The sequence below is a fragment of the Ceratosolen solmsi genome, unplaced genomic scaffold (genome assembly GCF_000503995.2).
Source record: "Ceratosolen solmsi marchali unplaced genomic scaffold, CerSol_1.0 scaffold39, whole genome shotgun sequence".
Classification (NCBI taxonomy): domain Eukaryota; kingdom Metazoa; phylum Arthropoda; class Insecta; order Hymenoptera; family Agaonidae; genus Ceratosolen; species Ceratosolen solmsi.
In genome coordinates, this window is record NW_011948433.1 from 1,582,140 (window position 1) to 1,607,375 (window position 25,236).

Consider the following 25,236-nt stretch of genomic DNA (forward strand, 5'->3'; position numbering starts at 1 on the left):
TATAAAATAGTTCTTAAGTAACTATTCTCTACTATATTGTTAGTAAACCATTGGGAGTATGATTATATGTGCCACTTATATTAAAATCGACAATGAATTGTACTATTCGATAGGTATTAACTAGAGGTGTTAAATCTTCATAGTATTAGACGAGTAAAGATTCCCTGCACAACTTTACTTTATCATGAAGTCATTGATATATATTGTCACGATATAACGAAATATATAAATAAATATATATATATTTTCGACTGTCATAGTAAGAACGATTTGTAAGATGTAATGAGATATTCGGCCGAGCAGAGCATTAAAAATTACTTAGTAGACGCTTTGGTCGTGGCACGACAGTTCGCATAATCAGCAGTATGGAAGCAAAATGTAGTTTTGTCGTGACTCAATCCTACGGCAGTACAAGCGTGTCACGCCTTCAGACAGCATCGAAAAAACACATACATACGTGAAAACCTTACGCGTTCTGCATTGACTTGTTTTAATTTCATTGTTGTTTTGCCGTGAGACTTATGGAACAGAATGTACTTAGATACGTTACAAGTATTACGTTGCGGCAGTCAAGTGAAATGGTAGAACGGGCAACGAAAAGAAAAAACTTGTGAAAAGAGAGAGTAATTTAAAAGTTTAGAATTCTGTATTATACTGCTAATGAGTGATATACACCAATAACAAAGTTTTGTTTTACAAATGCACAGTTTATTTCACTACATTTTTTGCAGGCTCATGATTTTCGACTCTGTTGATCGAACAGTAACTCGCAATTTTTCTTGTAAGTTATGAGAGCTTTATTATTTTTATTTGCTTGTAATTATAAATGAATGTTGAGCTAATTTAAATCTTAATATAATTACATTGTAATCTAAGCACTTAACCTTTTTTTTTTAAGAGCGCGTCTTTCGAAATGTAAAAATTTTCACATAAAAAACAATATAAATATTTATAAATAAATAGATGGTAATTAGTATATAATCTAATCGAAATAATAAATTTTTCGATTAATGAATATTTTAATTTGACACATATTATTTAATCTATATAAAATATCATTAATTCATAAATAATATAAGTCATTTTTCAATTGTTATTAAAATATATATTTTTCCTTAATTAGGATATAAAATTTAGTGGTTTTGTTTAAAGCCATAGGATTGAATTGAAAATATTTATATTAAAATATACTATCGATATATTCATATTACATTCAATACATTCATTGTTTTAATAAAATTAAAAATAATTATGATAATAGTAATAAAGTCTTTATATGTATATATATAAACAGAACTTGTAGACAATGAATGTTATTTAATAATTTTATTAAATTTATGCATTTATTATGGCTTGGAAGGTAGTAAGAAAGCTAATATTGCAATTTTAGTAAGATAAGCGTAGCATTATAGGCACAAAGACTAGTCATCTTCGATTTCTTTTTTGTATATTCTCATCTTTCAAAAATAAAGCCATACAGGCAGTCATAATATTAAATATTTGACATAGAGTATATTAAATAATGTTAGTATTAAAAAATTCCATTAATTTTTTAATTTCATTATACATTATAAATAAATAAAACAATGTATAATGCAATCTAAAAATATATTTTAATTATAGCATAGATTAAAAATATATATTATATAAATTTCGTTTATAATTTCATGAATATAAATAGAACGGCTATCTATAAAAAGGAAAAACGATTTATTTATATGGTACACTAGTAACTAGAAGAATTAAACAGATTAAATAACAATATCAGTTATAACTTGTATAAATAACAATTTTTAATTGTTTATAATTTTATTCAGGCTATTTAAACTATTTTATTCAATGAGTAATTGCTTTAATGCTGTATTAAACAGTTCAAAAAAATTGTTTTATTGCTAGTTTATTTCATTTATTACGAACAGGCAAAATCATTTCCCATCAAGATCAATTCCTTGATTCATTTTTATAATTATTTATAAAAAAAAATTATTAAATACATTTATCGGGAATGAATTATGACTTTTAAAATCGATGACCTTTTATTATATCAGACTTGATTTTTTTTAAATTATTTCAAGAATATTGTAATGAAGTTAAAATATTTTTGTAAATCAATTATTAATTGTAAGAATAAAAAATAAATCAAATAAATATTATTTTTTGCATAAATGATATAAGAAGTGCCTTCGAATATGAAATCATTACTAAAAATATGATATTAGATATGTGAAAATGTTAAAACATTTATATTAATTAATTTTTTTGTAATATACGTTTTCACGAAAATATTCATATTTTCGTACTTCCGACTTTTCTATTTTATATTTTGCATTAAAATAACTTAATATAGCTGCAATATTAAATACTTGATATTACTTAAATAACGCAGTCGTTAAAAAAGAAATGAATACAATTAATGTCAATTTTTTTATCAACAATAATAAATTCAAGAAAAACACAATTATCGATAAGTTAGATTAAAAAATGTAACTAATCGTTTTAAGTAAATTAAACTGAGTAGCATTTCACAAAATTGTCGCATGCGCACTAAAATTCTAATTTCATTGGTCATTTCAGGCGCGCGGGATACGAGTATAACAATAATAATTAAAACAGTAAAATACTATTGGACAGGGGGTTGCCAAAAAATTATTTAAAATATTGTTTGAGTTATTTCTGCTTCTGATTAAAATTTTTTAAACTACTAACTTTTAACGCAAAGGTTTTCTATTATCACTTGCTATTTAATTGTATTAATTATTAATATACAATAGTTTGTGTAGACGTTAAATGTTATCGGGTGCGCAAATAAATGTTTCAAGTATGAATTTTTATAGCTTGCATGCAAAAATTCGTATACCATTTAACTACATTTGTTCCTGCTTTGTTCCAGCTTTACAGATTAAAATATTTATTTCAATCATACCAAAGTATTTTATTATAATCTTACATATTGAAATATCAATTTTTCTCATTCAAAGCGAATAATATGTAATAAATTATGAAATAATAACCGATAATAAAAATTCTCAGAAAAATCTCTCTTCAAAATTATTCATTTTTCTCACCTGTAATACAATTTTTTAATATACTTTCATTATGTAATTTGAGCACAGTTTTAAATAAAGTTTAAAAATCATTGATAGGAAGAAAAACATTCCAAAACAATATCGAACATGTACTACATTTTTGACAATTACGATAAAAATAATATTATCTATATTGTAAAATATTTCAGAAAGTTTAAAGAGAATACTGTCGTTCAAGACTATGAGAAAAGGTTATAAAAGAAAAGATATTTTTTTTCTTATATAGAAAGTGTAACCTTAATGTAGAAATACAGCTGTATTGTTATAGGTTTTTTTTTTTTTTATTACTAACGTAGAAAAATGGTGTTATGCCTTGTGAGTGCTATGGTGGATACGCTGCTATGGACTACAGATGTTGCGATTATAACACGAATATAACATATAATCGTTCCTAATTTAACACTATCAAAGCAGTATATTGTTGTTAAGCTTTATAAATACTTTGCTGTTTTTAAGTGTCAAGGTCAGTATTTATTATAGTTTTTATTGTTCCATGTTTATTGCACTATTATTAATATTCGTTTCGACGTTAAAACATTTTTTTTTTATTTCATTTTCAATACCTCATGTTAGCTTAATAACATTGCTTATATTATTTTTTATTATTAAGACACTTATCAGTCATTTTGCTGCAAATAATATCTATAACATAAGTATACAATAATATCTAACATTTATTTCCTCGTTGAATTTATGTATAGTATTTGCTCTAATCATTGGATACTTCATATATGTTAATGATTATTTTATAATATAGTTATTATTTTTATTTATTTATGTTTTTTATCATTCTTCATTTGGATGTATGGGTTATTAAATTTTAATTTGTATTAAGTAACTGCTTCGACGCTCTATTTTTCTTCTTGCAAGTAAAACTTTTCCCTTATATAATAGCAAACGATTGTATTCTTTCATACATGTTAATTCTTATGTATGAGGAGTCGCATTGTTTTTAAAAAGACTTTATACTTCTGCTTAATAAACTTTCTCAGTTTCTATTATTTTTTACCCTTTATTATTCCACCTATTATTATTCTTTGCTTATTATAAATGCTTTATTGATAAATTTTTAAAACTTGTTTTTTTTTACTTTACGTCGTAATAATTATTATTGTATTTCTCACAATAATATTTAAAGAATACATTTGCATGTGCAGTTATGTTAGATTTGTTGGAAAGATTTCTATTTAATCAATTCATTTATCTATGTTTATTCTTTCTTTTAATTTTAGAACGTGCCGTGTACGTATATATTCGTTGTTTTATGTGCATATTTATATTTTCACTTCTTGATAGCATGAAATGAAATTTCACAAACACGCGCGCACGCACGTACGAAGAAACCCACACACACGCACGCACACGCACACGCCCAAACAAAATACTATAATTGTGAGAATTTAATTGTATAGTTAATTTTATAAGTTAGTATCAGTGTGAATTTAATTTTTGGTACAACCTACAACCTACACACATAATAATGTTTCTTGTATGAAATTTTTTGTACATTTATTTCTTACGTCACTTGATACTAAATTGAAATTTAAATAATGTTGATTTTTAAAATTGCTATTCTATTTTGATTAAAATTATTAAATCTCAATCACATAATATTACCAAGATTTTTTTTATTGGTAATCATCATTAAACGAGTAGTAAATAGCAAGGACAGCATTTCTTCCTGTTTATTTTTGTATAATATTCTAAGTTTAATTTATATTTATACAATTTTATTAGTAACTATTCCGAAAATGCATTTTTTATTACCATTAATAAAAATAAGTTAAAGACAATATAAATAAAACGAGGCTCCTTTAAAAAAAAACACCTGCAATAAATTTATTGTTTCAAATTTTGTAAAAAAATAAATATTTAGTTTTCTTATTGATATTCCGTATACGTTCGTGATATACGATTATTTTATAATAAATATAACTATTGTTAATTATAAAAATAATCACGAACCAATGCAAATGTAATATTTAATACGAATAGAATCAATTTGTTAAAACAGAAATATTAAATTTTATTCTATTTGGTCAAATTCAATTGTTTTTTTAAGGCTCGTGTGTATGTGTGTGTATGTGTGATTGAGCGAGTGTGCGTGCGTACGCATGTGTGCGTTTGTATTTAAAAAGTGACAAATATTGGTTTATGTGTTTGAAAATACTTTCATATTCTCATTTTTGCTCTGTCATAAAAAATTTATTTGGTATATGTATTTCATTTGAGAAAAGCTAAAAATTTTTATAGTTTATATAAAAATTTTATAAGTATGTTTATAACAATTTGTGTAAGCTTTTTGTATTTATTTTTTTTTCAATTAATTATAACAGTAATAATCAAATAATTAAAAAATCTTACGTTTCAATTAATATATTTATTTATGGAGTATTTACTTAAATAGTAAAATATCTTATTGTAAATACTAGGAGGATATTTTTAATAAATTATTTTATAAATTCGTGCCCATGTGTTATTTCTTTTCTATTTCCATGATTTTATTTCTCTATTATATTTTCCAATAATACGAATAACTCAAATAATTAATTATTTCAGCTTAAATGTTTAATTTTCAAAGTGTAATTTTTTTCAAGGGTAATCGCATTCTAGAATTGGCATGCTAATTACTTGCATATTCTTTCTATACGTACATATTGTTTTTTCTCGCTTGAACTTTACTCGACCGTGATCTTTGGGTGTGGCATAAGAAGCATCGTCCGCTTTATTCTTTTAAAACCATAATGTAATTATTGCGCATATTTTTGTTTTATATATTTAATCTGATTTTTGGTTTCGGCCGATTCTTTTTGGTTGATGTAAATTATGAATTGGAAAATTTGTTTTCTTACATATATCGTACTATTATTATAGTAAGCATCCTAATTAATCGCATGCAACAATTACTTAAAGTATTAAAGTTTCTATAACTGTTATATCTGTGTTTTACCTATATCATGTTTTAATTATTAATACTGTGAATAAAATATTTTATTTTTTTCAGCCTTAAAATATTCAAATTCTCCGTCCAAGATTCAAGGTTTTATACAACTCTTAAGCTTCCATATTTATTTTATTTAAGATATTTATTAAACTCTTTTTTTATTTATATTATAATTTTAAGTTTGGATGCTATACGTGATTAAAAAAAAAACATTTTTTCGAAATATTATTAATTTATCCTGGCTCGTAAATTATTTTTTTTTAGAGATTAAAAGGTTCCATTTAATATCATAGCGATTAAATACAAATATATACAAGTATAAAACATTGTTACATAAGTATTCCATTAAATTAGTAAATAGTAATTGATAAATTATAATAGAAAAAGTCTTTTATCTAATGTTAGACTGTATGGATTTTAAATAACTATTTATTTGAATTGCAGGAAGTAGGTGATAAGAGATTTTTTGAAACCAAACGGATTTATTTACTAATACTAGTATAAGAGAAATCAATTATTACAAAGACGTATAGATTATAAATTTGATATTTAATTAAACAAAAATAAGAAAGGATAATTTATTTAAATATTAAAAGAGAAAGATGTCTGTGATCCAAAATAGACAGAAATGTGTACCACTTATTATGTCAAAATGTGTTTCTGAGAAACACTCTAATATAAAAAACCCAAACAGTGATAGTCAAAATATAAATCAAATTATAAATTACGAGCCAAGAATTATGTGGCCAGATTTATTTGCTCAAATATTTCTACACACTGGTTGCCTTTACGGATTATATTTGGCTTTAATGCACGCTAAAATTTACACAAATTTATGGGGTAAGTACAATAGTATAATAACTAACTTATCTAGCTTAATTAAAAAGAAATAATTAAAATGATGGAATATCTTATTAAATGAACAAAAGAGCAAATAATATTACATCAGAGTCAAGCAGCAACTAAAGGGATAGAAGGAATGCATAGCTTCCTTATTCACATTTTTAAAAACAAATATTGGTTGCAAAATTTCTATTCAGCTATAATATATTAAGATCAATGCATATATTAATACAAAAATAGGTAAGTATATTAATGTAGCGATATATAATTCTGAATAAGTTCAGTTTTTTATCACGAAATCAGGAGTATCGTTAAGCAATAGTTTTTATTCAGTGTCGTATAAGGTATTTGGAAAAACAATACAATTTCATTCATTTAATGATGCTATATTACCTGTCGAAAACAAAATATTATTTAGAAGTAAATTAATTAAGTAATTGGAAATGATATATTTTAATCAAAATCGACATCAGAAAATAGATAAAAAAACACAATACGATAAAATGAAGCGTACCGACAGTCATTAATGATAAATGATATATAATTGTGAGATGCAACTAGATATATAAAAAAATGTGTTCTGTGATATCTAAAAAATCTTCGGCCATATGTTAAAGCAACAAACAACGATTTTCATATACATTTATTAGTATGTAATTTAATGATGAAAAGTAAATGTCGACTATGTTTCAAATATATCAGCCATATGTTTAATCTTGCATCCAATCTTACATCGCAAGATCTATGGATCTTATAGATAATTTTGGATCCTATAAGTCAATAAATTAAAAACAGTTCCGGGAAATGAAAAACTGAAAAATGAACCAGCATCAGTGTATTCATTTTCACGAAATTTAATATTTATTATGCATGACAGATAAAAATGACATGTAAAGATAAAAAATAAAATGGTATTTGCGAGTCAATTTTCTAAGAAGATTTCGCTTCAACGAGTAATTGCGTTAGGATATTTTATGCGACTAAAAGTTACTACACACTATGACGAGTTAAAATTAACATTCCATACAAACGTTCGACCGAGCTATAAGTTATTATATACAAAAGTAACAATTCATTATACGTATATCTCACCTGTCACAATATCATTAAAAAGTTTCTTTAATCATTATAAAAAATATTTATGCTGATTATTTTTGCTGTATATATTTGTAGATAAACTTCAATTTAGATAAATGTTTATTAAAATATATGATAAAATATTAAAAATTTTTTCTAATAGCTTCGATGACCATCTTTGCAACTGGTTTTGGAATTACGGCGGGAGCTCACAGATTATGGTCACACAAAGCTTATAAAGCAAAATGGCCTCTTAGGCTACTGCTTATAGTACTTTTTACAGTAACTGGCCAAGTTAGTTTTTTTATTTATAATATTTAACATTATTACATTCATCTTTTAATCATACAATTTTAAATTACCTAAGCTACATAATTTGTGATATTAAAGTAACATACAAATATGTGATGGTGAAATAGGCATAATTAAATAAAATTGATATTCAAAATTTAATTTGGCTAAATTAAGTATAATTTTTCAAATCTTTATCAAAACTACATCTACCAATGTGTAAGAAATAAATATCCATGTGTACTGCATTTATGAAGAAGTGAAAAATATTTATTTCTAAATATATTTACAGATATATTTTGTAAATTTCATAATTTCATCTAAACTTACAATCCCTATGTTATTAAACAATGTTTGCACAATTATCGCATGTACATAGATCATAGCATAAGAATTATTATAAATGTAAACATTGAAATTGCAAACATTAATTCTGTTAAAAAAAAATTGAATTTTCTATTACAAGAAAATGAATAGTCAATGTTGAACTTCAAAATATTATTCATTTTTTAGAAATATATTTAATTAGAATACAGTCCTGAGCTATTGTAAATCTATTAATAGCACCTCGAAAATATAATAAAAAAATTCTATTATTAAAATTTCGTATATTAGTAAATATATTAAATATAATATTAAAATTTTAAATAATATTATTATCGAGAAATTGGGCTTAGACATTCTCTTGTTGATATTGCATCTGATTATGTTATAAAAAAGCAGCTTTTAATATTTTATTTGAAATTAGAATAAAAATATGCTATTTAATATTTAGTAACACACTTTTGTGTTCGCTTTAATAAAAGTTCCAATTCAAAGGTCTATCTGGATCGCTAATAATGAATCTTATGTAAGATATACAAAATTTTAAATAACGCTTGCAACATAAGAACTTCATTACACCCGGAAATTGAATTTCAACGGAAAATTAAAACCAATTACATTTTTACTACACATGAAGGTATGTTTAAACTTATTTATTTTACGTAGTTATAGTATTACGGTTTTAAGTTGTAGATAAATTTTGAATAAATTTCTATTTATTTCAATCTCTTTATATTATGTATAATTATATATATATATATATATATATATATATATAATCAGTCATTTTTAAAATCTATTAATGATAAAGAACGCAAATATTTAAGATAAACTTAGCAAAAAATTTTATCTAATATTAATAAATTGTAATATCTATTAGAATCAATTCTTATACAAATTTTTGTATTCATTGAAATAAATCTTTGACAGAATGAAAAGATTTTTATTATATTTATATTAATTAATGCATCAATGAAAACAAACTAATAAAATTTTAATACTCTTAATTTTGTTCTTAAAGTGTGTGTTATTCATAATGAAAAAGAATTAAATATAAATGAAGATAGATCATTAAATTATTATGTTTTTTTTCTTCAAGCTTTGTATTTTTAATCAATTAGAATTAAAGTCCTAAAAATTGATAAAATTCATAAATAAAGTAATGTTTATAACTAAAAAAAAAAATAATTAATTGAAATACCGTATTAATTTACATCTTATTTCAATGGATATAACAATAAGGAACCTTATTTGCAGGTGACTTAATAAAAACATATTCAACTTTCTAAGAGAAGAACTTCTGTAGATCTTGGGGTTTTCTTAGTCAACTATAAAAATAGGTACATTTTCATTTTTTCCTGAACATTTTTTATTAGAAAATTATATATAAAAGTATAAAGTTTTAATATAAGTAAATAATGAAGCTATTAGTTTAAAAATCTTAAAATGCACATCTAGATAATTATTAATAGTCTATAATACTATGCAAGAATATTAATGTTTTTGAATTTAAAAAATTTGAATGGTGTTTGTCAAGTAATTGACGATTACAAAAAAATTTATAAATTCAAGTAATATATAATTTCGAACAATAATTTTTTTATGACAACACAAAAACTTTTTGTCACAATGAATAACTTTACCGATATAAATTCTTGTTACCCATTACTTATATTCATTTATAGGGTTAAATTTTCATTCATTATCCTGTTTTATGTTAGTAAATATTTACTTTAAAAAATGTTGTTTAACAAAATATTAATTGTTCGTGAGTGAAATCGATAATCTTTTGACTGAATGAATTTCGATTTTTATTGGACATATACGTATTTTAACTCAATTTTAAATATACAAATTTAACAGGACCGGCACAAACTTATAAATACATATATACAATTGTATTATGTATAGTGCGCTTTGAACTCGAAATAATAAATTTTAATATTGCACTTTTATTTTCTATCTTTTATTGAATATCGAAAACAAAAAAATGTATCTGAATATTTAGAAATATAATACGTAGGCTAAAAGATTATCATTTTTTATTTGTGTTCTTTGGTAGATATAGCTAAAGAAATTTTGAAATATTATACTGATTTAATTGTACAGATTTTTAAAAAATTCATAGTATAGTCATATCATAGTATATTCATAGTCATATTCATAGTCTTATCAACGTCATCATCATTGCAATCATAATAATAATAATTATTATTAATGTTGTTGTTGCTGCTGCTGTTATTGTTGTTGTTATTGTTATTATTATTTGATATTAATGTTATAGAGACACGTATATTCCTGGGCATTGGATCACAGAGTTCATCATAAATATAGTGAAACTAATGCTGATCCTCACAATGCAAAAAGGGGCTTTTTCTTTTCACATGTGGGCTGGCTTTTTACAACACCGCATCCTGATGTTGTTATGAAACGTTTATCAACAGATATGAGTGATCTTGAGGCAGATCCTATAGTAATGTGGCAGAAAAGGTTAGTTAATAAATTTGACTAAAACAATTTCAAATTTGATAATTGATTTTGCAATTATTTTATGAAATAATTTGTATTTATTTTATAAAGTAAAGTTTGTTTTCTTTTATAATGAAATGATAGTATATTTATTATATTTAATCATTAAATCTTCTATTAAATTTCAAATAAATTAATAATAGAATTATTAATCTGTTTTTTTAGACTGTACATACCTTTATTTGCATTATTTGCCATTGGTTTGCCTGTGATCGTTCCTTGGTATTATTGGTCTGAATCATTCTGGGTATCATTTTGGGTGAATTTCAATTTTCGATTCTGTGTGACACTTAATATGGCTTTCTCCGTTAATAGCGTAGCGCATATGTGGGGACAACGACCATATGATAAGTGAGTATTGATTATTTCATAATTAATGTATAATCGATGAAAGGATAATAAATTATTAGATAAAATTAAATGTAATTATATTTTTAAATTAAATTTAATTATATCCTTTTTCAACTACATGGCTGGTATTATAAATGTTAAATTTATTTTTAATAAATTAAGGATACTCTAATAAAAAACCTTTTAAAAGTAAATTTTTTAAATTAAAAATAATGTAATTAAAAATATATTTAAGTATAATTTTAAATGCTAAATTATACAATAAAAATGCCAATTATATGAAAATGAATGAATGAATGATTTTATGAATTATATTATTGAATATATTAAGATTGAAATCATTTTTAGAACAATATCGCCAGTAGATAATATGACAGTTTCGATAGCAGCATTTGGCGAAGGCTGGCATAACTATCATCACGTCTTCCCTTGGGATTACAAAACCGGGGAGTTTGGTAATTACTCTTTTAACATAACAACTGGCTTTATCGACGTCTTCGCTTACCTTGGGTGGGCCTATGATCGTAAGTCTGTTTCGCCGGAGATGATTAAATGCCGAGCAAATCGTTGTGGCGATGGTACATACGTTCAGAAATTTTGTAACAAATAATGATCACTAATTTACTAAAGAAAAATCCTAATAACTGAATAATTTAGATCTAGAAACTTAAAACACGATATATAAAATTTTTAGATTTATAATAATTTTGAAATTTATTAAAAATCCTTAAAATATATACATTTTACGAAAATGATACAATTCTTAATTCTTAATTTTTTTAATATCAACCAAATGTATTAAAAGCTAATACAAATTCTAATATCAATACAAAAATTATTTTTTAATATATTATTAAAAATGCTACCATTATAAAAATTGAAGGAAAATTAATTTTTTTTATATATCTTTAAATTGTAAGAAACTAAAATATTGTTAGAAGTTAATTTTCAAATTTATTTTGCAAATATCTTAAGTTAAAATAAAATTGCCGGTAAAGAACAAAAACATATTCTATATAAAGATTAAAAGTAAATTAACTAGCAATTTTTGCTCTTATAATGAAATGGTATACTTTCATTAATATTATTTTTTAAAATGTAATATATGAAGAAGTATTAATATAAGTATTAATATTATTATATTCATAAGCAATTTTGATGTGTTGTACATGCTTTATAAAATACTTACACTATCAATAAAATAGTTTTCTTTTGTTTTACATTAATTTCACAATAATTTATATGTTATTATATTTAGATATTGATAGAGTACGTTAAGAATTTGTTATTATAATTTTTTATTATATGCATGAATTAATAAAAAATAATATATAATAATAATAGATTACAATATGAATATATGTTTGATAATTTAGATCATTATGAATGAGTGTTAACGTACTAAACTCAGATTCCCTTCGGACCAACTAGAATAATGTTTAGTTACCGATAGAATCGTGTAAAAATTATTGATTATTTTTTTGGTCTTTCTGACCATGTCAGATGTGTGTATATCATGGTTCATGTGTGTATATCGACTTATGAAATATTCTACATATATTAAGTATATATTTTTGTAATTGAATATCGTTGACTTTAAAAATAAATAAAAAATATTAACATTCTATCGAGAAGAATAGTTTAAAATGGATAATATTAGTAAAAACCATTAATTTAAAAAATATATTTTTTATATTAATTTGGATAATTTTATATATTAAAAATGACATTATGATAATAATAATATTAAATAAAAAATAAATAGATATTTTCTTGAAAGATGTTGATCTACTTTATTCTTTTTATTATAAATGGAACCAAAAAGAATAAATAAAATGGTTAAACAATAAGTTGTACTTTATTTCATTTATTTACCATATTATTATAGTATACAAAATAATGTTGTAGGAGAGAATTATTAGAGTTAAAAAAAAAAATTACTAAAAGATCCCGTCAAGAAATACGATAGCCCATTTTCTAAATTAATACAATTAGAGAAAATAAATTGGTTATGATAAAGTTATATAAATAGAAGATTGTTGGACAATAAGACAATATATTTCGTTGTCCAAATATAAATAATATAAGGTAAGTTAAAAAGACAAAGCAAAAACGTATTAATGTCCTATTGAAAAAATGTGTGTATATATGTGAAGTTTCAAAAATTATATATACATATTGAATATTTGGGGCATTTTAGAATAAAATGTATCAAACTAATTGCGAAATAAGAAAACAGTAGAGAAAAATGAGAATCCTTATTAATAACCATCTGAGCATTATAATTAAACGTCCATACGATAAAGTAATAAATACCTGACTAATATAAAACGATATACCAAAAATGCCAAAAAAAGTAAAAAATTAGAATTACACAAAACAATATATGTAAATAAGTTAATTCTGAGTTTTTTGTGGCATAAGTATATACAATATGATGTGATTATTTAAAAAATTAATTAACTGTAATAAAAGTTTATAAAAATTGAGTTTCTAAAATACATGATAAGAAATAATTAACGACAAATGACTAAAGAACGGAAGCTGATTATATTAATTATTACGCCAAAATGAACAAAGTACGGAAGCTAAATTAACGCGATTGATATGTTGAACATACTATTAATTAATTATCGTAATTATCTGTTCACATATATTTTTCAATTAAATTTACTAGTGGGAACAGTGAGAAAAACTGTGCATTAATACAATACGTAGAATTAAGTAAAAAGGAAAAAGTATGCGATGATAAGAGCGTATATGAAAATAAAGAATTTTCAAATTAAAAAAAAAAAAAAAAATAGATCAGTGTAGGAAGAATGTCATGAAGCAACAAAATTATATGACAGATTGAAACAATGGTGAAATAAAAAGATACCTTTATTAGAAATGTTATTAAAAAACATTATAATTTGCGCTTCAAACGTTCAAATGACTTTAATTAATATTTAAAATAGTATTTAAAATATGTATTTCTCACTATTTCAAATGTACACCAATTTATAGTTTTCATGCCATTCTCGTTATATTTACATAAATAGGAGTAATTGAAAACAAGTTTAAAGTATAATTATATTAAATAGTCTTCGATTATAAATGAGATAGTAACTCAAAGTAATAAGAAAAATATTTAAATATATTCAATTATATAATTTATATACATGTCCCATTTATTAATATATATTTTATATTTTATTATGTAATTTATGCATCAGTACGATTCTTACGAACTGAAAAATATATGAACATTACAATTATTGAATATATATAAGAACTATAATCGGTATTCAAAAGAATACCGATTTCTATACTATATTTCTTCACTGTCTTTTGATATCAAGTTGGAATTAAAATAAATATTACAACCAAAAAATTTTTTAATAATATCGTTGATCTATAATTATTAACAAATATTCACTATTATTACTTTACGAATAATTTAATTACTGCAATATATATGTATATAACTGATGGAGTATTTGTATACAAAACTACTACTCCAAGCTAAGGTTAATGTTTCATAATAATTCTTTATTATTATAAAGTTTTAGGTATATTAATGTTTTATGTTAATAATTATGTAGTATCTATTTCAGGTATTTTATAAATTTTTTCACACATTAGAATTATAATATTTTACCAATGACAATCTACCACTAGATGAAAAAAATATACCTTCTATTCGTATATCACTACTGTTAAGCATTTTTCACTGGTTAAAAAATTGTTAAAAAATCAATAATATACAATATATTTGGTTTATTCAGTATATTTCATTAGTTTCCCATTTCCAGTAATTGCAAGACCGCATTTAAACTTACATCTGAAAATATTACCTTAAATGTCATTGTAAGCAAAGAATTATCTTACCTTAAAAGTCTGCAATAACTAATTAAAATATTTAGGTAAATATTTAGGTAAATATTTAGGTATTTAATTAATCGACAGGCATCTGTTCTATTATTATCTTTATAGCAATTAATAATAAAAAATATTCTAAACTCTTATATAAAATACTTTAATCTTTCATCTCTTATTTTAATCAATGCAGTAAAAATATATAAATTATAAATACAACATATTAATACTAAAGTGAAAAATTAATTTATTTAATGACGAAAACGCAATTTTGCTTTGATCGCTTCTTCATTTGCAATTTTCTTCACTGATTCTAAGGATTCAGTAACGTCTAATTTTTTACTTGCTGCTTCGTATAATGCATCACGAATAGATTCGTTGGATGCTGTTTTCAAAAAATTAACAAGTCCTAGATTTTTCCACATTTTGATAATGAAAGTGCTACAACCGCGGTCATATGTGCCAAATTCAGTGCATTTGTAATCCCAAGGGAGAAGGTAATGGTAATTAGGCCAATAGGACTTATTTAATAGAAAACTCGTATTATCTTCAATATGAAATCTAAAATGGAAAAAATATAAATATTATTTATATTACATGAAATATAATAAAATTAATTAAATTTATCGCTATTTAAATTTTCTTATTTAAATAACTGTCTACAATTATTTCAATGTGCAACAAGTTATTTTCTATGATAAAATTAAAAAATTTAATTAAATTTTTTAATTGATATAGTAATTTTGTATTACTTCAATAGTATTGAAAAAAATGTATTTAATGGTAGTTTGCAAAACAAAAACAAAAATATTAATTCTACTATATAAGAATATGAAATTTGTTTTTCAATTACTTTTAGCAGAAATAATTAATTGTCTATTCCATATTTTGCGATAAAAAATCATTAAAATTATCATTGTGATATGAGTATTTCTTTAATACTTAAATATATTTGTTATTATTATTATTTAATGTGTTTACAAATAACATACTAATAATACATTAAAATGAATTTATTTGAAAACTATTTTCAATGTGTAAAAATATACGTGTATTGATATTTAATATTAAAGAACATTTTATTTTATTCAAAAATCAATATAATCATCTGATTAATTATTGAGTACGTAAACCATTGTTATTTATTATTACAGTACTGTGACTTTTTGGTAATTTAAAAAACAGATAATACAGTAAACGAAAAATATTAGAAAAAATTATTAACTTGTCTTCGGGTTGTGATCCCCAAATGAGCAGTGCACTATTAACTAGCCAAGAAAAGTTTGTCGTTACAGCAAGTCGAAAGAAGCCCAAAATGAATACAGAATTCTTGATTGACTCATTCCAGTATTCAACCGGTGCATTAATTATAAAAAGTAGGCCTACGATTGGAAATAGCAGCCAATAAAACCTATAGATAAAATTGGAATTAATGTTTTTAAATTGTAAATTAATTTTTATTTTCATTATAATAAAGCATTTGTATAATTTTTTTATTGTAAAATTTTAAACTTTCATATTCTTTCCAGTCGTTGTCTAATATATAATGGTACATCTAGTTTATAAAACTCTAAATACTATTTTCTCATTGATCTTATTGATCATTGAAACGAAGTATACTAGATAAATTATATATTTAAATTAGCTATATATATATAAACATAAATGTATCATATAATATAATATAAGAAAAATTTCATGATATATTATATACGAAATAATCTAGTATTAAAAAATTAATAATTATATAATTTTACCATCGTTGAATCCAAACGTAGCCATCAGAATCAACGTCACACATATCGATATCTTTATCTAATTTTTCCTTATGTGGATGTGCAGCAAGAACATTACTCACAAGATGACTATAATAAAAACCTTTTTTGTGATTATATGGGTCTCTTTCGGTTCCATAATACTTGTGATGAGTTCTGTGCTTAAGAACCCAGTCATAAATATTACCCTATAAAAAGTTATTTATAAATTTATAAATACATATATGTGTGTATATATTTATATATATATATATATATATATATATATATATATATATAAATAATTAGTGATTATTTCCTAATAAAAAATTTGTGTACTCTAAAACATTAACTATATCAGTTATAATACATTTTATTGTATTAATTAAGACATATCACGTTTAAAAAAGTTGACAATTACCACTATATATCTTGTTTTATAATATAGCAAAAAATTATTGCATATTTTAAAATGATTGTATTTGTCATGTATTTGTTAAGTGCAGAGTTAATATTACAATACGCTATGCAGACAAAGCTAATTTACTTAAAAGTACAGCTTTCTATGAGCATTTAAACATTTGCTTAAACAGTTACAAATATTTAATTGAAAATTTTATTCATAAAAAAGTAAAATCTATTTTATATTTATAGCATAAAAAAATCTATAAAATAGAATAGGCAAGAAGATCCATAGAATAGTTGTTATGTGAATTTAAACCTTTCTATCGCTTATTAGCATTTAGAAACCGTTGATATATATAAAACTTAATTGAAAATTTCTAAAACATTCTAAGTAGAATAAAATTTCCCCTCTCACTACTCTTACATAGTGTTAATTTAAAAATAAAATATAATAATACTCCAAAGCCTTCGTTATAGTACATAGTAGTAATAATAGAAGCTAGTCTTTCCGCGTCAAATTTTGTATACTATATAATTTTATAGTTTTTACATAGTTTTTATATACTATATAAAAAATACTTACGACACCAGCTATTGTGTGTGATATTACAAGGAGACCTCTAACGAATCCTGATGCCTCAAAAGCATTGTGAGCCCATAAACGATGAGCACCAATTGTAATACCAAGAGTTGCGAATGAAATTATAAAAAATGCTAAGAAAATAAATAAAATGACCAAAATATGTTTAGTATTCATGCTTATTTTAAATTTCGAATATTAGAATATATTGTTTAAAAAAAACAACATTCTTTTCATATAAGTCTATGCAATGATGTTTAAAGAAATAGTTATAAATAACTTCTGAATTTGCGAGAAATTTAGTTTAAAATAAAAAAATTATTTTAAACAAAATAATCAAATGAAAATACTTTTAAAATAATGAAATATAAGTGTTTTACGTATGAAACTATCTTATTTTCTAAATAAGCTAACGTAATTTTTCTCTTTTTTATAATAATCTTTATTTATTTGTTTTCATTCATTTTTTAGATAATTGTTTTATTATTTAAGAAATATTATTTTGAATAATATTGATGAAGATTATAAATCCTTATAAAGAATTATATATCCATAAAATTAATTTTAAATAAATAAATCCATATTTCTTATAAAAAATTTTATTTCCATCCATCTTTAATTTAAAACTTTATCATTAAAAATTTTATCATTATTAATAAAGAGAAATAACTTTGGTCACATAATCAATAAAGATTAATTATAATTATGTTGCCTTTATTTTTTGTACCTCAAATACAAATTTTATATTATACATTAACTTAGTATACTGCTGTGGTATAATATTTATTTATATAGTATCATATTACACGTACACATACACGTATTTAAATAATTACAATGTAATTAGTGTTCGAATTGTAATTGATTTTATATTGGTAATATTTAATCAATTTATTTGAATAACATTGAATAACAGTTTGTGACAATGAAGATATAATAGTAAACGAACTTATACTAATTTATCAGAATTCATTTTCATTTCCTATTTACTATAAATTCAATAGAAATAAAATTATTATTATTATTAGAACAGTATGTCATTATGTTGACTGTATAATTAAAAATTTACTTCTATATGCATATAATAATGCTGTAACAGATTCACTATATGATCAGATTAAATTTTTAAATAATTATAACTAATAATTTCTTTAAAGATAATCGTAAGAAATTATATATTAGATATTTAAATTCGAAATGATGTTTTTTTAATTAAAATATACGCAATGTGTATATTGAAATGAAAATGTTGGTTGAACTACATTTTTCTTCTATATTAAATTTGTTGTTTCCAAGTACGTACTATAGTGATTTATTCTACAATATGAATTATTATCATTGCACTTTAGAGAATTTTTTTTAAATTTTCGTTTAATGTTTTCCAATCAATTGTAAAGCATACATCTGTTGCTTTTTATTAAAAATTCTCATTAAAGTACGATTTATTTTAATATTCTACTCAATTTATTAAAAAATATTTAAAAATAATATTAGTTGGAATTTTCGACGTTGCGAAAAAAAAATTGTTAAAAAATTCACAAATTGAATTTAGTTGCTATAATAACTATTTATATAAAGCTTTCGTTGAAAATATTGATACTTGATTATAATTATTTTAACAAATATATAAAACTGTTATGAAAAATTTCCTTACTGAAAAATACAGTCATCCATTTCGCTTCGGTCAATAGCAGCATCAATCCATAAAGTCCAAAAGCATGAAGATGTATATAATATAATACAGTTGGCCAATGTATTTGTCTCTTATAAATTTCAGTACACTCAGTTGACATTTTTATTTTTATTTCTTGATTTTTTGATGAATTTGATAACGTGTAACTCCTAATAATGCAATATTTTCTCCTTAACACAATAAAAAAAATTTCGATGACTACAATGTAATTTTTATTCAATTAGTAAAAAAGAGAAATGTAAGAAAGAATTGTAAATAGATAAAATTAGCCATTGTCTTATTAGTTGGTAAAGAATCGTACCTTCGAGTGTTAAGTAATAATCGACTTAGATTCAGAAATCGACTGAGTGGAAGAACTATGTTACACAGTGGTAATCACAAAAACGCTTCAATTGACCTCAGGGACCTTAACTTCAGAATCTTATTAACGCCAACGACGTACTTTTACATTGTCATTTCCTCTTTGGGTATATGATATTCTAATAATGATGACAAAACAACGCTAACGAAAGCCTATCTATTATTCTGCTGTTCAAATCATTCAAGGTAAAAATTTTTACATATTTTTTCATTATTTAAAAAAAAATTCAATTAATAGATGGTATAACAAATATAAAATTACCTATATTATTTGTATTACGAAAATTAGTACATCAAATTCTCATATTACTGTTATTAATATATTGTAACTTATAATATTATAATTATTATAATTAAAATTTAGATGTTTATAATTATAGTTATATATATGAATAATTTATATGATTATACTTACACTCGATTAGAAGTTTTTTCAATATTTCAAATTCACAATTGAAATTCATGGTAAAAAAAAAAATAATACACTTTAAGAAGAAACAAACTATTACAAGATACTTTAATTAAATCATTAATTGTATTTACTTTAAATCGAGGCAATGTTATAACATTTTAATAAAGTAAATGTATAATAATCTTCTAATTTATGTTTTAACATATAATTATTAATTATTGCCTATTAATAACATTATGAGTTTTTTGTTTATAGTGTTATCTATTTCTAATATAATGTACAGTGTTTATTTACGTGTTGAAAAATATCGTAGCTTGATTGACAACTTAATCATACGAAATCTTTTACTTTAATATAAAACAATTTGTTCCTTTCCTAAATATCTACTAAAAATGCAAAACATTTAATCAATAAATATAAATCATTTTAATACTTAATAAATACAAACTGTATTATTTTATAGATAATTCAGTTTATAAATTTATAAATTATAAAAACAGCTTAAGTTTATTTTTCATTGACTATTATTATATTATATAATGATCAAACTAATGGATAATTAATTTTTTTATTTTTTTATTTACACTTTTAATTCGGTTGACTAAACAAATGTGTATTTCAATTTAAGCTTTATATACGGTTTAGACGAACTTTCTGTTTCTTAAATATATTTCTTATTTATGTTTAATAAATACTTATGGTAAATGATTTTAATAAAAATAATTTTGGAACTTTCGAACTGTTCTTTTTGTACGAAAAATGTTAATTTTATTACCGTGGTTAATAGTCAATACTTATATAAAAAAAAAGTTAAACTATACGTTAATGCTATCATATATAGAATCTGATTTTATCTAAGTTTTATATATTTCCATAAGGCAATACTTCTACCATCACTAATCTAAGAAACTGTTTTATAATTTTAAATTCAAATCGTTTGACATTCTTGTTCACTTATGGGACTCTGATCATGTATAAATATATGCTTTTACAATCTAATTTTAGTTCTAAATACAACTGCTTTAATGTTTTTCTTTTTTACCCGTTATTCGAAAAATCATTTTAACAGTGAAGATAACTAAATTTTATTATGTCATACTACAATATTCCTATATCAGACACGGGTAATTAAACTTATTCCTGCATTTTAGAATAAAATTACAAAAGAAACTAATATTAAAGATGTGAAATTTTTAAAAAATATTACAAATAAATAATTTATGATTTTCATTAAATAGAGCAAAGTATTTTAGCAAGTCGAAATGAAATCTATAATATATGACTGACTATAATAGGCGCTATTTAGTTATACGTAGATTAAAATTTACCAGAAAACAAAATTAATGATTTCTTTGATATGCTTCTATTATATTATTTACAAACTTTTTTTTTTTGTACTGTATTATACCAATTATAAACTTTTATCGCCGTAAATTAAATTGCTTATAATATTTTATTGTACCGCATTGTACTGTCTATAAACTTTTATTGAACTGTATTATACTGTTTAAAAATATATTTGTATCTAATTAAATAAATTATTTCAAAGAAATTGTGATCCTTCTTTAATTTGGCGAATTCAGCGTGACCTACTATTTAAATTCTAAATAAATATCAAACTTATGTTTATTTATGTTTCTTATCATGTTATTTAAAAATAACATAAGTACTACGCGTAAAAAAATGAATAGTTATATTATTAATTTATTTGACGCATTAAGTGAACAATATAATACTCATATTCATATATGCGCAATTACAATTTCTATATTCTTCACTATGCATTTTTATTGTCTTAAAAAATTACAAATGTAAATCCTGATCAATTAGTATGAAGCTATTTTGATGTATTACTCGATAAGACTTTATAATTATATTACATTGACTGAAATAATACAAACGCTGATGTATAATAAACTCGTATTAACAAAGTTAAAGTTTATATTGTAGCTTTGTTATATAACAAAAAACTGGTCAAGAATTTATGATAATTTATATTGAATTGTGCACCTTATTTTATAATCATACACATAAAGAATTAAATATTTTATAAACAAATAACTTATAGTATTTATTTCGTTAATATAATAATATTATTAATATTTAAAATATTAAGACGGTATAATCCAGTTTTTTATAATTAATGTCATTAAACAAACATTAATGAAATATCACTTTTACCAAACTTTCAATAAATTTGGATAAATTAAAAATTACTTAAATTGACTTCTTTATTTATTGTTAACGTATCTTGTAATCATTGATTTATCGCTATTTTATAAATTTTATAAAACGAATCAAAACAATCTGTAGAATTCTTCATTCATAAAAATTAGGATTACAATGTCTATTTTATCATTCTATGAATGTAATATATATTATTTATAGTATTATCATTATTAGTATTATTTATAGTATATTACCTATAATATATTCTACATTTTCTTACAGATAAAACTACAATTGCAAAATGCTTTATGTAGCACATATAAATAAAGTTAGTTTAGAAGGTTAAAAAACAAACACTTTGAAAAATAATAATTATAAAAATTTAATTCGAAACAATAGATTTTTTAAAATGCATATTACTTGCACAATATCGTTTTAGTTTTATATTTTTATTGATGAATAGATAATATAATAAAATAATTTAGTGCTAAGGTTATTAAAATTCAAAGGGAAAGATAATCATAATTCTTAATTTATGATGGCACAACAAATTTATAAACTTGTGTTACCGATTCAAATACTCTTTATATTAAATTCTAAATATATTTATTTCAAGCATAATTATTATTACACTGTGTCATTATATTTACATTTATTAATGTACTTTAATTTTAAAGTTAATATTTAAGTATAAGTAATAAGCATTTCATAAAATAAACATAATATGAATATGGAAATTTGAAAAAAAGATTTTTTACCCTTGATTTATTTAAACGACAATCTTTTGCAATGCCTTAAATTTATCAAATTCATATTTAAATATTTTGTATATTTTTATGTCAAATGAAATATGTGTTATTTTTTTAAATCCTAATAATTGCACGTCAAATCTTATTTATATCATTATCTAACAGAAGCATTTTTCTCTGACATTTGAGCTTTGTAGCTTATACATATATATATATATATATATATATATATATCGGGATAAAGCCTACTATTCATATAAAAACATCGTCTTGCACATGCGCAACACGAGCCTCGGATCACCGTTATAACTGTATTGCTCTCGATAAGGTAGTAGTGCATAAAACCTTTTGGCCATTCAACCATCAACAATTATACCATATATTGTCAATTTAATACTAAATTCATTAGTATACTTTGCATGTCGCCTACTTTGAAAATTATTATCTAATATATTCGTACATACTGATAATCTCAGTTTTTTAATTATAATAGATAGTTTGAAATAAGGAAAGAATATTATTACAGATTATACAGAGTGGAAATTAATCAGACATTGGTAAATTAATAATGTATTGATAATGTAATCATAATGTATGATTAATTGTATAAATTATAATAATGCTTCATTGATAGCTTAGGATATAAAGTTAATTATAAATGTTTAACATATACAGTATGATATAAGCATAATAATAATAATAATGTTTGACGCGTTACATATGATAAATAATTTAATAATATTGAATACGTAATGTATGGTATAACTAAAATTAATTCTAAAATATTATATGAAACAAAAATTTTCGATTCATCAAGATATAATATTGATTGTCTATAATATTGAACATAAATCACTTATTATAATTACATCTGGGTGAAATAAACATTAAGTCTTTTCGATTTATTTTTTCGTATAAATGTAAAATTTCTTTTAATTAATTACATATCACATATGCAAAAAGAAGACAATTCTATCGAAGCGTGGGAATAATTTATAATTATTTTATTAGATAAACAGTAAAAATGTCTTCATACTCTACGCGTTATTGTCAATCACTCTCTTTCAACAACTATTAGGTATTGACAATACTGTTTAATAATAAAGCTTAAAATACATAAAGACAATATGTTCAAAGATAGTAATAATGGAATAATAGAAATGCGTTATCTCGTTTTGCAGTGGGCATAATATTTCAATTATCTCAAGCTTTAAAACTAAAATTAATTTCATTATGTTACAACTGTTGTGCTCAATAATTCTTAAAATTACGAAAAACCTCGTAATGCAATCTTAAGATTGAAAATATGCAGGAGAATTCAAATTCTTATAAAATCAGATCGAAAGAAATATCATGAGATCATTTGTGCAATATTTGACATTAACTTCTTTGGAATGTACTGCAATGCCAAGGGAATAGAATGTAGCATACCATTCTGGGCCCACGACACCATTTTAGTCCTTACTCAGGCTCCATTCACCGAACAAACCCGACTGTATCCGAATACATTGATACAGGTGCGTTCGGAAATTCTTTTACTAGTAAAACATTCACCAAAGCGCTGGTGAGTAGTATGAGCGCACTCTTCTCTACTATCCCTTCATCATCCGATTTAACACATTAATTTCTAATTTTTAATTATGCAACTACGTGCCTATATTTGTGTTTCATTATCATTAAATTTGTCTCTTACGATAAAAGATAATTGATCATATTTTTTTTTTTTAACTAATTCTTACTTTACAAGTGAATTAAGTGCGCGTTTGTTTTCTGATTGATATCGTGTATTACTTTTTCTACTTTGTTGAAAA

At 22.8% G+C, this 25,236-nt stretch overlaps 2 protein-coding genes and 1 long non-coding RNA gene across 4 annotated transcripts; 2 read left to right on the top strand and 1 right to left on the bottom strand.

The window, feature by feature from the left end:
• Positions 1–366: 366 nt before the first annotated feature.
• LOC105364501 (uncharacterized) lies at positions 367–6,556 on the top strand. Its single transcript, XR_912953.1, has 3 exons — positions 367–781; positions 3,383–3,549; positions 6,475–6,556. It is a non-coding gene; the product is annotated as an uncharacterized LOC105364501 (long non-coding RNA).
• A 9-nt stretch (positions 6,557–6,565) lies between these two features.
• LOC105364502 (acyl-CoA Delta(11) desaturase) lies at positions 6,566–12,148 on the top strand. Of its 2 annotated transcripts, none has more exons than XM_011502430.1 (5): positions 6,566–6,870; positions 8,114–8,244; positions 10,850–11,055; positions 11,260–11,445; positions 11,794–12,148. In XM_011502430.1, the coding sequence occupies exons 1-5, from the start codon at positions 6,633–6,635 to the stop codon at positions 12,053–12,055; spliced, it is 1,023 nt and encodes a 340-aa protein (XP_011500732.1). In that variant the 5' UTR covers positions 6,566–6,632; the 3' UTR covers positions 12,056–12,148. The 2 variants fall into 2 exon arrangements, with proteins under 2 accessions (XP_011500732.1, XP_011500733.1); XM_011502431.1 differs by lacking the exon at positions 6,566–6,870 and adding an exon at positions 7,080–7,113.
• Positions 12,149–15,497: 3,349 nt separating this feature from the next.
• Positions 15,498–20,030, bottom strand: LOC105364614 (acyl-CoA Delta(11) desaturase). The gene is made up of 5 exons (XM_011502592.1): positions 19,697–20,030; positions 18,046–18,176; positions 17,061–17,266; positions 16,529–16,714; positions 15,498–15,864 (listed from the first exon to the last, which is right to left on the bottom strand). The coding sequence occupies exons 1-5, from the start codon at positions 19,833–19,835 to the stop codon at positions 15,555–15,557; spliced, it is 972 nt and encodes a 323-aa protein (XP_011500894.1). The 5' UTR covers positions 19,836–20,030; the 3' UTR covers positions 15,498–15,554.
• Positions 20,031–25,236: the final 5,206 nt, after the last annotated feature.

Coding starts and splice junctions, on each gene's coding strand:
- LOC105364502 (XM_011502430.1), top strand. CDS start 6,633: ATGTCTGTGATCCAAAATAGACAGAAATGTGTACCACTTATTATGTCA. Junction 6,871..8,113: donor AATTTACACAAATTTATGGG/GTAAGTACAATA, acceptor TTTTTCTAATAG/CTTCGATGACCATCTTTGCA. Junction 8,245..10,849: donor TTTTTACAGTAACTGGCCAA/GTTAGTTTTTTT, acceptor TTAATGTTATAG/AGACACGTATATTCCTGGGC.
- LOC105364614 (XM_011502592.1), bottom strand. CDS start 19,835: ATGTCAACTGAGTGTACTGAAATTTATAAGAGACAAATACATTGGCCA. Junction 18,177..19,696: donor ATGGATGACTGTATTTTTCA/GTAAGGAAATTT, acceptor TTATTTTCTTAG/CATTTTTTATAATTTCATTC. Junction 17,267..18,045: donor CACACACAATAGCTGGTGTC/GTAAGTATTTTT, acceptor AACTTTTTATAG/GGTAATATTTATGACTGGGT.